The sequence below is a fragment of the Clupea harengus genome, chromosome 13 (assembly GCF_900700415.2).
Source record: "Clupea harengus chromosome 13, Ch_v2.0.2, whole genome shotgun sequence".
NCBI lineage: Eukaryota > Metazoa > Chordata > Actinopteri > Clupeiformes > Clupeidae > Clupea > Clupea harengus.
In genome coordinates, this window is record NC_045164.1 from 28,445,344 (window position 1) to 28,458,834 (window position 13,491).

General features: G+C 44.8%; 1 protein-coding gene across 2 annotated transcripts in view; it reads right to left on the reverse strand.

Moving 5' to 3' along the window:
• Positions 1–13,491, reverse strand: part of LOC105899707 (neurexin-1a) — a 395,474-nt gene that overhangs the window by 275,854 nt on the left and 106,129 nt on the right. For both annotated transcript variants that reach the window (XM_031579030.2, XM_031579029.2), the window contains 2 exons: positions 3,516–3,817; positions 734–757 (listed from right to left, as the gene is read on the reverse strand). In XM_031579030.2, the coding sequence (XP_031434890.1) occupies positions 734–757; positions 3,516–3,817 (326 nt within the window). The remainder of the gene's footprint in view (positions 1–733; positions 758–3,515; positions 3,818–13,491) is intronic.

A 13,491-nucleotide genomic window follows, 5' to 3' on the forward strand; every position in this document is an offset into this window, starting at 1 on the left:
TGCATTTGGTTAGTAATGTGCTTTCAGGTGCTGTGAAGACGACATGCTATTCTCTTTTTCTTTTTTTTTTTTTCTTTTTGGTGTTTTGCACAAAAAGAAAGAAAAAAAATAACCAAGAGGTTACGTTAGTTGAAGGGAAAGTAAAGAGAGTGATTTTCCACATGGTGTCAGAGAGAGAAGCAGCAACACATGACGTGTGACCAAAAGAAAACAGACAAAGAAGTCAAGACCACACCAAAGATGAATGAAAGGCAATCAACAAGCCACCAGAGACAAATACGAGTGTCATGTGACAACCATGAGAAGAAGGAATGAGCTGCTGAACAGTCACAGCGCACATTCTTAAACGCATGCCATGCAAAGTGAATGGAAATAAAAAAAACTGGCTGAGCCAAAGAACAGTCGGCCAGCCAGCCAGGAGAGGACCCTCCTTGTAAACCACTGCTTGATGCAAAAGGTTTCGAAACGATGCTCCTAAAAAAACAGCTGGGTTGAAACTGAATTGGACAGGAAAACAAAAATAAAACCCAGTAAAACAAGGAAGGAGAAACCAACGGATGAGAAGAGAGAGAGAAAACTAAAAGAGGAGTCGAAAAAAGTAAGCAGAAGAGTACCAACCGCAGTTCCCCTTTTTTTTGTTAATGACGTCTACAGTGAAACGAAAAAGGAACACGGCAAACCCAAACTAGGAAACAATTAGAATGATATCTACCGAACAATGTAGTTTGTTTACCATAGCGTGTCCAATGCCTGAATGCTTTGTGGAAAAGGGGGGAGAAAGGAAATTAAAAACTGTGAACAGAATAACGATTGTTACTTAAAAAAGATATGATGGTTACTACAGAGGTTAGTACATTGTTAAAAAAACGTCAAAAAATATATAGGTTAGTAGAATGACACATTCCATGAATGACGTTAGTTGTTTTTGCTTTACCAAAGCAGGTTAGTAACACAGAGGAGAAAAAAAACGGGCAAAATAAGTCTATACAAGAAAAAAGCTGATCAAACGAACTACCAGTGTGGCCCCACAAGGGGTGGCAGCCCTGACGTCTAGGACTCTGTCTATGTGCACGTCATGTCACGTCATGAGTGCTCTGAATGACTTGTGCCCAGTGGGAGGACTGCTCTCAGAGAGACCCCCAGGAGCCCATACTCCTCCAGGCCGCCCCACCTCCCCACCTCCCTCCTGACGGAGTACATGACTGACACACATCACACGGCTCATATAAGAGAGAAGGCCTAAAGCACATCAGGTGACCCTCTTAAACCAAAGTCTCTTTTTTTTCTTATTTCTGTTTTTATTTTTTTTATTTCAGTAAAAGAAAATTATGTCAGCGATTGAGAGGATTGTAGTGTGGACCAATCTGGCCACATCTGGACAATTCGCTGCTCTCATACAGTACCTGCTTTTAATGGTCAATGTGATGAACTTTAGGTTGACTTTACTGCAATGAGAGAAAGCAAAGAAGAACCCTGACACAGGATGGAAGGGGCGAAGCCTTTCCCCCGTTTGGCATGCACTCCTAAATGCACTCTTAAATGCACTCTTAAATGCACTCCTCAATGCACTCCTCAATGCACTACTAAATGCACTCCTCAATGCACTCTTAAAAGCACTCAGTTTTCTATTCTTTTTTCTCAGTTATGTAAACCAAATCCAATCAGACTCTTTGTGTTCAGTAGAAGGAAACAGTCACACCGGCTATGAACAGGAACAAGTCTAGAGGTTTAGGTGCTACTTCTACTAAACTACATTCTAAACTTCATAACCTCGATTTTTTTTTCGCCACCCTACAAATAAAGAGCACCACCTCTGAGAGGTATTTCACAGCTCCGTCCTGAAGGTCACTAGTGAAGGTCACCTGTGGTAATTACAGTGAGGCATAAGCGCGCTGATAAGCTGTTCAAAATCATGGCACTGCTGCAATTATCAGCGCTACGCAGCTGGCTAGACTGTCAAGCCATCAGAGAGAAAATAGAAATGAAGAGATAGCCGCTGAAGTTAAGACATTGAGCAGCGCAGCAGCAGCCTAGACACTGAGATTTCTGTTCGTCGAGACATCGGGATGCGCCTATCGCCACGGACGTGAGATGGCGTAGACAATACGCCTTGTTACTTTTTCTTGATTGATTTGTTTTCAAAGTAGGCTTACTTGTTTTGAAAGTTGTTTTCAAAAACCTATGATCCACTGTTTTCCTAATATGAGATTAAAGTTCACATGTTTGAGGGTACTGTATTTCAGCTTAATGGGCCCCAACAATGTGATCAGCAACCGCATGGTCAGAACAGTCTGAGAGGCCTTTATTAGCTCATTATAGCATACTGTCAGTAACCACCAAAAATAATTAAGTCACACCTCATATAGCTCATCTAAAGAGTCACTCCTCCTATGACTCATCTAAAGAGTCATGGCTCATCTAAAGAGTCACAGCCTTCCAGAAATATGTGCCATATCAGAAATGTAAAAGAAATATTAATTACAATGACAAGTACATTACAACAGACCTGATGGGTCAATCTCTTCTCAGCAGCAAAGCTATTTAATTAATTTGATTAAAACAAAATGGGAATACCTCTACAAGAGTTTCTGGTAAGATATTTTTAACAGAATGTCAGAGTATTGAGGGTTCCCTACAACTCGGAAATTGTGAAAGGATAGTACAGAAGAATCCAGAAACAAGTGTCGTTTCCAGAAACATCTACCTGCTGCACCAGTACAGAACTGCCTATCTCCATGGATACTAATCTGGACACATCCCTGTGTGCTGATGAGACCTCTTAAGACACCTTTGGATGCTTTTACATCAAACATGTGACCTCAAACATGTCTAAAATAGTTTCTTAAATACTTAAATATGATTGATGTCTGTCCAACATATCTGTAAGTAAAAATGTATACCTGCATAAAATTATTGATTATTGATAATGTTGAACAGAACCAGAACTCCAGAAGTGCACACATGTATAATGTTTGAGATTAGATAGACATTTTTTCATTTCATTCTACTGCTCCTCAAATGCTTGTTTAGGTGTGACTTGAATCAGCTGTTTTTGTTTGCTTGTTTGTTTCCTGTCAAGCCAGTCTGCACCAGAAAAACTGACTGCCCGTGGTAACTGATAGTGTGGCAGGGCTGAGGGAGAAAGAGATTAAGCTGAAAACCTCGAATATTAGCCAGCAGATCTAGAGATGTTCCTGCTCATATCTTGTGCTGAAAACCTGGAATATTAGCCAGCAGATCTAGAAATGTTCCTGCTCATATCTTGTGCTAAAAACCTGGAATATTAGCCAGCAGATCTAGAGATGTTCCTGCTCATATCTTGCCATGATATATTTGTTTTCATTGTTTATGTCAAATGTCAAACAGTACCTAATTGCTTTAAATGTTGAATGTTCGGATTCTTTTTTTTTCATAGGTTAATTGTGGTGACTGTTCCTGTGTTAATTAAATTACTTAATGTACTCCTTAATTTACTCCTTAATTTCCACCTCTTCCGCAACCTTCTGTACTGTTACCTGACGGAGATTCCTTGTAACCTTCACATCATGCCAATCATTGTCATTAAATTTCCCATTGACGGGCTCCACCAACGCTTCAAAGGCCCCGGAACCCAAATTAATGACGAGCGAGACCGCCCCGTTTTTCAACGCCAGATTGACGTAGTCGGCCGATTTGCCCGTGTGCAGCATCAGTCCGTTTCTCTGCAGGGTCTTGAACGAGAGCGTGATCTCGTCGCTGCTGCTCTGAATGGGGTTCAGGGACAGGTCGTAGCAGAAGTATTCGGATCCTTTGAAGGTTGCGACGTATTCTTCTTTTCCTGCACGAGACAGAGAGAAAGAGAGAGAGAAAAGAAGGAAAGATGAGTTTCTACAGTGATATAGTATAACCCTAACCCTATATAATATACAGTGAAACTGCATGAGCATCTGTATCAGGAAAACATTATTCAAGGATGAAGACAAAACTGAAGACCAACCTAGAATCACAAGCGTATTGAAAGCAACATTCAGTGTAAATACGATTTGACTGCAATGACAATTCACACATGGGGACGGACATGGGGATGACAATCTCCCCATCTCTATTGAACCTTCAGTGTAACACACAAACATCAATCTCCCCATCTCTATTGAACCTTCAGTGTAACACACAAACATCAATCTCCCCATCTCTATTGAACCTTCAGTGTAACACACAAACATCAATCTCCCCATCTCTATTGAACCTTCAGTGTAACACACAAACATCAATCTCCCCATCTCGATTGAACCTTCAGTGTAACACACAAACATCAATCTCCCCATCTCTATTGAACCTTCAGTGTAAACACACAAACATCAATCTCCCCATCTCTATTGAACCTTCAGTGTAACACACAAACATGGACTTGCCTCCACAGCCTTGGAGTTTGGTGGTATCCAAGGAGAAAAACAAGCCTGGAGACCCAAGGTGAAACAACATTTCTGGGTCTTTGACCAGAACCGCAGCCTGCCTCAATAACATTGACTGCCATCTGCAAATATTGTTTGCACATGCCAGGAGGTAATGCCTCTGGTGCCTCAGCCGTCGAGTCGTCGAGCTCAGTTCAAACACGCCGCTGAGCTCCTTACGCCTTCCCGCAACAAAGCGGAGTGTTTACCTTATCTGGCACCACTGCATGCCTGAATGAGAGGCACAATGCTGGCCGTGGTTTCCAGGGTGTTTACTGTATTTATCCACAACTGGCCCATTCATCTCGTGGAACACAAGCGTGCTTACAAAGGGAGCGGCAGGAAGAGTAATTACACGTGTGGATGTACGAGACCTGCGTTTGACTCCACAAAAGCAGCCACTTTCCTCACAAGGTGACCATTCTATTTGTGTGGAGGCAGGGGTTGACCGCTGTGGTCTTGTGTTTGTGTTTTTTGTTTTTGTTTTTTTCTTCCCCCTCACTGAATAGCTTAGCAGTCATACACAAAGAGTATATAGTCATAATTTTATGTGTGAATAAACAATGCTCTCCGAGGTTGGACTGCAACGATGAGTCTTTCCGTTCAAATGTGTGGGTTTGACATTGCATTGTTCATCAACTACTCTCAAGGAGACCTCATTAAAATAAGCAGCTGTCTGCGCTCTCATAAACAAGAACGTGGAAACATGGTGGATGTGTGTTATAAACGAGCTGCAACATCTGCTGAAGCTTTGACTGCCTGGAGGGACAATGCTCAGACACACACACACACACACACACACACACCTACAACAAACACACACACACAGACACCTTTATTAGCATGAATAAACAAATCTGGAAGAAAAAAAAACCATAAACAGCTCAGTATTGTCTCCTGCTGACACCAGAGCTGATCTGATCCGAGGTCAGTACTCCAGGTGTGTGTCAGTATTGTCTGCTGCTGACACCAGAGCTGATCTGATCCAGGGTCAGTACTCCAGTTGTGTGTCAGTATTGTGTGCCGCTGATCCCAGATACGTACAGTATGGATCAGGGGTTAGATAAGGCATGTATAGGTCCTCCTCTCTATTGTGTTTGCCTGTCCAAGTGATTGATCTCCATCAATATGACTGACACATGTCTGCTAAGGCAATGTCTTCCCCAACCCCATTCCATCTGATTGGATCTAAACTGCTCTCAGACTCTCACACACACACACACACACACATACTGTATATACACACACTCTGTTTCTCCGTCACTCTCTCCCTCACACACATACTGTATATACACATACACTGTTTCTCTGTCTCTCTCTCCCTCACACACATACTGTATATACACATACTCTGTTTCTCCGTCTCTCCCTCACACACATACTGTATACACACACACACTGCACACACACACACACACACACACACTGCACACACACACACATACTCTCTCTATCCCATTCCCAAGCTCTCTTTTTACCTCATTCACTTTCTCTCCTTTTCAGGGCTTTTTGCTCAGTCCGCTGCAACCAATCAATACCATTAAAGACTGCAGCCTGCACCAAGTTTATCTATGAGTGTGTGTGTGTGTGTGTGTGTGTGTGTGTGTCTGTGTGTGTGGGTGTGTGTGTCTGTGGGTGTGTCTGTGTATGTGTCTGTGTGTGTGTGTGTGTGTGTGTGTGTGTGTGTGTGTGTGTGTGCGTGTGTGTGTATGTGCGTGCGTGTGTGTGTGTGTGCGTGGGTATGTGTGTCTGTGTGTCTGTGTGTGTATGTGTGTGTGTCTGTGTGTGTGTGTGTGTGTGTGTGAGTGTGTGTGTCTGTGTGTGTCTGTGTGTGTCTCTGTGTGTGTGTGTGTGTGTGCAGTCAAGAATGAACATATTCTGTCAGACCTCAGTGGCTGGCTACTTCCACACCTTTCTATCCTATAAGAGAATGGAAGAGCATCAGGTCATCTGCTCATCCGCTGAGTCTAATAACGTGACGAGGAAACGTGCAGATGCCGTCCTAGACACCAGGGTCCTCGGAGGAGGATGCTCACGCGTAGCCGTCCTAGACACCAGGGTCCTGGGAGGAGGATGCTCACGCGTAGCCGTCCTAGACACCAGGGTCCTCAGGATGCTCACGCGTAGCCGTCCTAGACACCAGGGTCCTCGGAGGAAGATGCTCACGCGTAGCCGTCCTAGACACCAGGGTCCTCGGAGGATGCTGATGCCTAGCCGTCCTAGACACCAGGGTCCTCAGGATGCTCACGCGTAGCCGTCCTAGACACCAGGGTCCTGGGAGGATGATGCTCACGTGTAGCCGTCCTAGACACCAGGGTCCTGGGAGGAGGATGCTGACGCGTAGCGGTCCCAGACACCAGGGTCCTCGGAGGAGGATGCTCACGCGTAGCGGTCCCAGACACCAGGGTCCTCGGAGGAGGATGCTGACGCGTAGATGAGAGCAGCATCATCATCTTCTCCACGCTGAGGGCTGAGTTCAACTCCATCTGGGTGACGTGGAGGAAACGCTTCCAACTCTAGTGGATGTCACACCAGCAACTCTAACAGCTGCCTCTAACAGGCTGACCTCTCGGGCTGCTCATTTTGCGATTTTAAAAGACTATTGAAAATAAAACACTTTCCAAATCCTCGACGCAAGTCTCCGACCCTCGGGGGACAACCACCAGGCAGAGAGTTTATAATTCTCCCTGTAAAATGGAGAGCATCCACCGCTCTGAAAAATGGCATTTCTGAATGAACATGCACACTCTTGTTTGGGTTCATTATGCTCTCTGAACTGAAACTACCCCTCCCCGCCATATCGATTACTGTTGATTGCTATTTAATAACGGCCATAATTAGAAGTGGCAGTTGCTTGTGCTGTTTATTAATGAACGGGGTTGGATTCGTGCACCTGTGGTTCAAGAGATAGCGCATGTATTGATTGGGCTGAGGTTGTAAAATTACCCACTACTCAAATCTAATTACAGACAGAAAAATGGGACAGCGTAACAGTGGAGCGTGGCGTGGCGGAGCGGAGCGTGGCATTCGAGCGCCCGGGCAAAGAGCACGAGGCAGAACGCCTGCCCTGCGGCGGCCACGAGGGCACGGTGACAGTAGCTGGCGTCACGGTGACAGCGCTGGCGTCCATGACTCCTGGCAGCCACTCATTATCAGGTACAAAGCAGCGAGCGCTAGGATGTCAACGGAGCGGACGCGGCTAAAGGTCGAGGTCGAGGTGCGACACTAACAAGAGGGCTGAATAATCTCCTCACGCGGTCACGCTTGCACAAAGTGAATGGACATGTCACTACCTCTCATGGCACCGCTAAGGGGGTGGGGGGGGGGGCTACCCATTATCACTCACACTTCACCCCGTGTGTGTGTGTGTGTGTCTGTGTGTGTGTGTGTGTGTGTGTGTCTGTGTGTGTGTGTGTGTGTGTGTGTGTGTGTGTGTTTGTCTGTGTGTGTCTGTGTGTGTGTGTGTGTGTGTGTGTGTGTGTGTGTGTGTGTGTGTGTTTGTCTGTGTGTGTCTGTGTGTGTGTGTGTGTGTGTGTGTGTGTCTGTGTGTGTGTGTGTGTGTGTCTGTGTGTGTGTGTGTGTGTGTGTGGGGGGGGGGGAGGCTGCCCATTATCATTCACACTTCACCCCGCTCCCGAATATATAACATGCATTTCATGAAGCCTTGTGATGACTAAGCCCCTTATGTAAGCAACAACCTACAAGTTTTCATGAGTTTGATTTCATTTCTTCTCAGAGTGAGATATTACACAATCGCATGCATGCAATGAAAAACCAAAACAACAGCTATATAGGATAGCCATTAAAACAGAATAATTTGACAGCAGATTGACCTGACTGAGTACCACAACAATGCAACATTTAACACAAGCTCAACTGAAAATAGAGGCTTTGTGTTGTTTCTAGAAGGTTCCACTGTTATCTGATGGCTGACGGATCTCATCAGGATCACGCTCATCAGGGACTGAAGACAGGTGTCCTGTCCTCTGTGTTAATTGCCATGTTTGTTTTTCCTCATTTTTCTGGAGAGTTCACAATGCCTGACATATGATGTGTCAAAACACAATACTTATCACCACAGGATGCCGGGAAGAGAAATTCAAAACATCTATTAGGCAACACAGCAGCAGTTCATTATACAGCACACCTTACTAAACCGCATCGCGTCTGATGCAGTTCATTATACCGCACACCTTCATAAAAAAACCGCATCGCGTCTGATGCAGATCATTATACCGCACACCTTACTAAACCGCATCGCGTCTGATGCAGAACACCTTACTAAACCGCATCGTGGCTGATGCGTGTCTGATGCAGGTCATTATTACACAGCACACCTTACTAAACCGCATCGCGTCTGATGCAGTTCATTATTATACCGCACACCTTACTAAACCGCATCGCGTCTGATGTGTAATAATGAACTGCAGCACACTTTACTAAACCACATCGTGGCTGATGCAGAACACCTTACTAAACCACATCGTGGCTGATGCAGAACACCTTACAAAACCACATCGTGGCTGATGCAGAACACCTTACTAAACCACATCGTGGCTGATGCAGTTCACCTTACTAAACCACATCGTGTCTGATGCAGTTCACCTTACTAAACCGCATCGAGTCTGATGCAGTTCACCTTACTAAAGCGCATCGAGTCTGATGCAGTTAATTATTACACAGCACACCTTACTAAACCACATCGTGGCTGATGCTGTTTCTTTAGGTCACCCCAGGATGTGAATCTGTACTCCATGTCAATGAGTGACAGACTGTAACAGACAGGTCCAATAGCAAACAAACCACCTCTAGTCACCTGCTGACAACTGTTCTTACATTTACATTTACATTTACATTTAGTCATTTAGCAGACGCTTTTATCCAAAGCGACTTACATATGTGCGACTTACAATGTATACACATTTTACATTTACACTGATGGCACACTGCACATCGGGAGCAATTAGGGGTTCAGTGTGTTGCTCAAGGACGCTTCGACAGGGAATCGAACCTTCTGATTACTAAACGACTTCTCTACCTCCTGTACCCACTGTCTCCCCCTTCTTCTCTATCGATGCTGATCAGCTGGTCAGGTTATTTTAGTAGTAGTCTATTCATAGTTCTCCTCTTACGGCAGGAGGCTTCACCACAACACATCTTTTCGCACACTACAAAAGCCATGTTGACATCCTAGTGTCAAAGGTCAGAGAAGAACAGCTGCTGAGAAAAGGAGACATTTCCATACAGATGACCCCTGAAGGTGGCGGCATGTTTCTAACACGGTGCCTTATACAGAGCCAAGCGTATGACTCATGAACACTGGTGTGTGTGTGTGTGTGTGTGTGTGTGTGTGTAGGGCTCATGAACACTGGTGTGTGTGTGTGTGTGTGTGTGTGCGTGTGTGTGTGTGTGTGTGTGTGTGTGTAGGACTCATGAACACTGGTGTGTGTGTGTGTGTGTGTGTGTGTGTGTGTGTGTGTGTGTGTGTGTGTGTGTGTAGGGCTCATGAACACTGGTGTGTGTGTGTGTGTGTGTGTGTGCGTGTGCGTGTGCGTGTGTGTGTGTGTGTGTGTGTGTGTAGGACTCATGAACACTGGTGTGTGTGTGTGTGTGTGTGTGTGTGTGTATGTGTGTGTGTGCGTAGGGCTGATGAACACTGGTGTGTGTGTGTGTGTGTGTGTGTGTGTGTGTACGGCTCATGATGAACACTGGTCTTTTTACCGCCACTCCAGAGTACATCCTCCATCTCTCCTTCGTCAGCCATCGCCTTCACCATGCTTTCACACCATCTGTCTTTCACACTCGCTCCCTCTCTCTCATTCTGTCTTTCTTTCTTTCCCTCCCCCTCCCCCTCTCCCTCTCCCTCTCTCTCTCTCTCTCTCTCATGTGAAGTCACACTTCCATCTCAGAAGCCCTTTCCCTCCACACTGGTAGGAAGGTGTGTGTGTGTGTGTGCTCTCAAAAAAGGAAAGGAGAGCCCTTCTCCCTTCTCATTCCGAAAGCTTCTTCTCAGGTTCAGGGGAAGTTTAGCATGCTAAAGTGTGTGGGTGTGTGTTCGTGCGTGTGTGTGTTTGTGCGTGTGTGTGTTGGTGTGTGTGTGTGTATATTTGTGCGTATGTGTGTGTGTGTGTGTGTGTTCGTGCGTGTGTCTGTTGGTGTGTGTGTGTTTGTGCGTGTGTGTGTGTGTGTGTGTGTGTGTGTGTGTGTGTGTTGGTGTGCGTGTGTGTGTGTGTGTATCTCTGAGAAGGTGGTGAAGGGTTGCACAGACAAGATGAAAAGCATAAAGAAGCTAGGTATTAAAGCCAACAGCATTAATAGGGCATCCACAGTACTTCTTTTTGTGAAAAATCCTTCTTCCTCTCCAGTACGCACATGTGTGTGTGTGTGTGTGTGTGTGACATGATTGACAGACTATTAAAACGATAGGGCTGTTAGTGTCAGGCAGTCACCCTAAGCTGCTTACATCATGAGGGAGAGGAAGCCTTTTTGGAGTGCTGCCTCCTCTGAAGAATGGTGACCTTAGCATTGTGTGTGTGTGTGTTTGTGTGTGTGTGTGTTGGTGTGTGTGTGTCTGTGTGTGTGTGTGTGTGTGTCTGTGTGTGTGTGTGTGTGTGTGTTGGTGTGTGTGTGCGTGTGTGTGTGCGTGTGTGTGTAAAAGGCACCAGCAGAGAGGAAATATCTCAAATGCATCTGTACTTTGGGATACAGTACAAACATGTGACTTCAATTATGTAGGCAGAGGATGGTCATTACTCAACCATTCATTAGTATTAGCATGTTAGCACCAAAACCCTCATTACTCAATCATTCATTAGTGTTAGCATGTTAGCACCAAAACCCTCATTACTCAATCATTCATTAGTGTTAGCATGTTAGCACCAAAACCCTCATTACTCAACCATTCATTAGTGTTAGCATGTTAGCACCAAAACAAAGCCCAGGAACCAAAGCATTAGGGAACTATTTTAACGAAGATACAAAACTAATATCTCAAAAAATGCCAAGGCACACGCCATAACGTACACTGCCTAAAGAAGAAGAAGAATAAAACACACCACACAGATGTGCAACCAAAACATCACACACACACACACACACACACCTACATACACACACACACACACACACACAAGCACACACACACACACACACCTACATACACACTCACACACACACACACACACACACACACACACACACACACACACACACGTGAACATACTCTCCCCCATGTGTGCACACACTCCCCCACACTTCCATATACACACCTAGAGCCATTGTGCCTCCAATCCCCCATTAGTCATGCTGAGAACTCTGACTGTGGAAGAAGCTTCCCTGGAGGACAGTTTCACGCGCACGCCAAGGTGTGTGTGTGTGTGTGTGTGTGTGTGTGTGTGTGAGTGTGTGTGTGAGTGTTCCCTGGTTTCACGCGCACGCCAAGGTGGTCCTGTGTGCCACTCCAATCAACACGAAACACAAATGTGACCTTGCTTCAAAGGCAAACGCATTAGTTATCATACCAAGATGAATCTTAAATAGTATTCAAATAACGCCATGGGGATACAATATGGACACCCCTTATACCATATGTGTACTGTGAGTTTCTGAATGTGTAAATATGGTAATATACCGGACGGGTCTGACACACTCTCTGTTGGTGCTACATGTGAGTTCGAAACTCAAAGCCATCAGTCAGTGGTACATTTGCATGCTGTCTGTCTGTGTGTGTGTGGGTGTGTGTGTGTGTGTGTGTGTGTGTGTGTGTGTGTGTGTGTGGGTGGGTGTGTGAGTGTGTGTGTGTGTGTGTGTGGGTAGATTTGCTGCTGTCTGATAAGAGACAAAGAACAAAGAACAGAATGAAAAGTCCACGGGCTTTTTAATTGCGATACGTTTTAACACTTTCTATTTTTAATTTGAAGCATAGACTTGTACTCAGTGAGAAGTGAGTTTGTGTGTGTGTGTGTGAGTGTGTTTGTGAGTGTGTTTGTGAGTGTGTGTGTGTGTGTGTACTGACAGTGAGCTGATACATGCCTTTGTGATGAGGTGTACTCAGTGAGAAGTGAGTGTGTGTGTGTGTGTGTGTGTGTGTGTGTGTGTGTGTGTGTGTGTGTGTGTGTGTGTGTGTGTGTGAGAGCTGATATATGCCTATGTGATGAGGTGTACTCAGTGAGAAGTGTGATTCATGCATTCCATAAACAGACACTTATGTTGTCACCTCACACACACACACACACACACACACACACACACATAAACAGACACTTATGTTATCACCTTGACTGCCAACAGTCATTCACCTCTTAGAGTCTGCCTTGATTACCAATTACCAGAGTTCTATTACATCAGAACTGATTTCACACGTACGGACGTGTGTGTGTGTGTGTGTGTGTTGCTATATATCAGGGATGCAAACAGCGCGCTTTTCGGCGCCTCCCGCTTTTTTCACGTCAGTTTGGGTGACTTGTGTGAATCGTGCAGATCCGAAGAGTTTTTTTTTAAGGGGGGGGGGGTCTGATTATAATTTTATCAACAGCAGCAATTATTTCCCAAATCCTCGAAAGATGTTGCAATGGAGATTTAATGTTACTTTCTGTTTGAAGATAAGGTAGCAGATAGTGTTGAAGAATGGGTTACTTGAAATTGGACGACTTTAAATTAATATATGAAATTGAACAACATAAACACCTATACAGTTAAAATAAATCAACAAGGATAGCAAAACATATTGATTGCATAGAATGAGAACGGCAGAAATGCAGGCAGGACGTCAGAAGACCAGACAGATCAGTGACACAGGCTGGTTTTTTTTTTCGTTATATGTGAAGGCTGAGACATTCATAACAATTTATTCAGTCTTACTGGTGGTCTTTTTGTAATACCAACAGGTGCACTTCGTTGTGGATAAGTAAAGCCTATGTACTGTTCCCGCTACATGTTTAGCATAACATAGCATAACTAGCTATGTTTCTAGATAACTGTCTAACAGCTGTTGCCTTTCCCACGAGACGAACATTTGAATGATGTCAAAGTAAAAGTCCAATACTATACTGTGTTCGTTTCC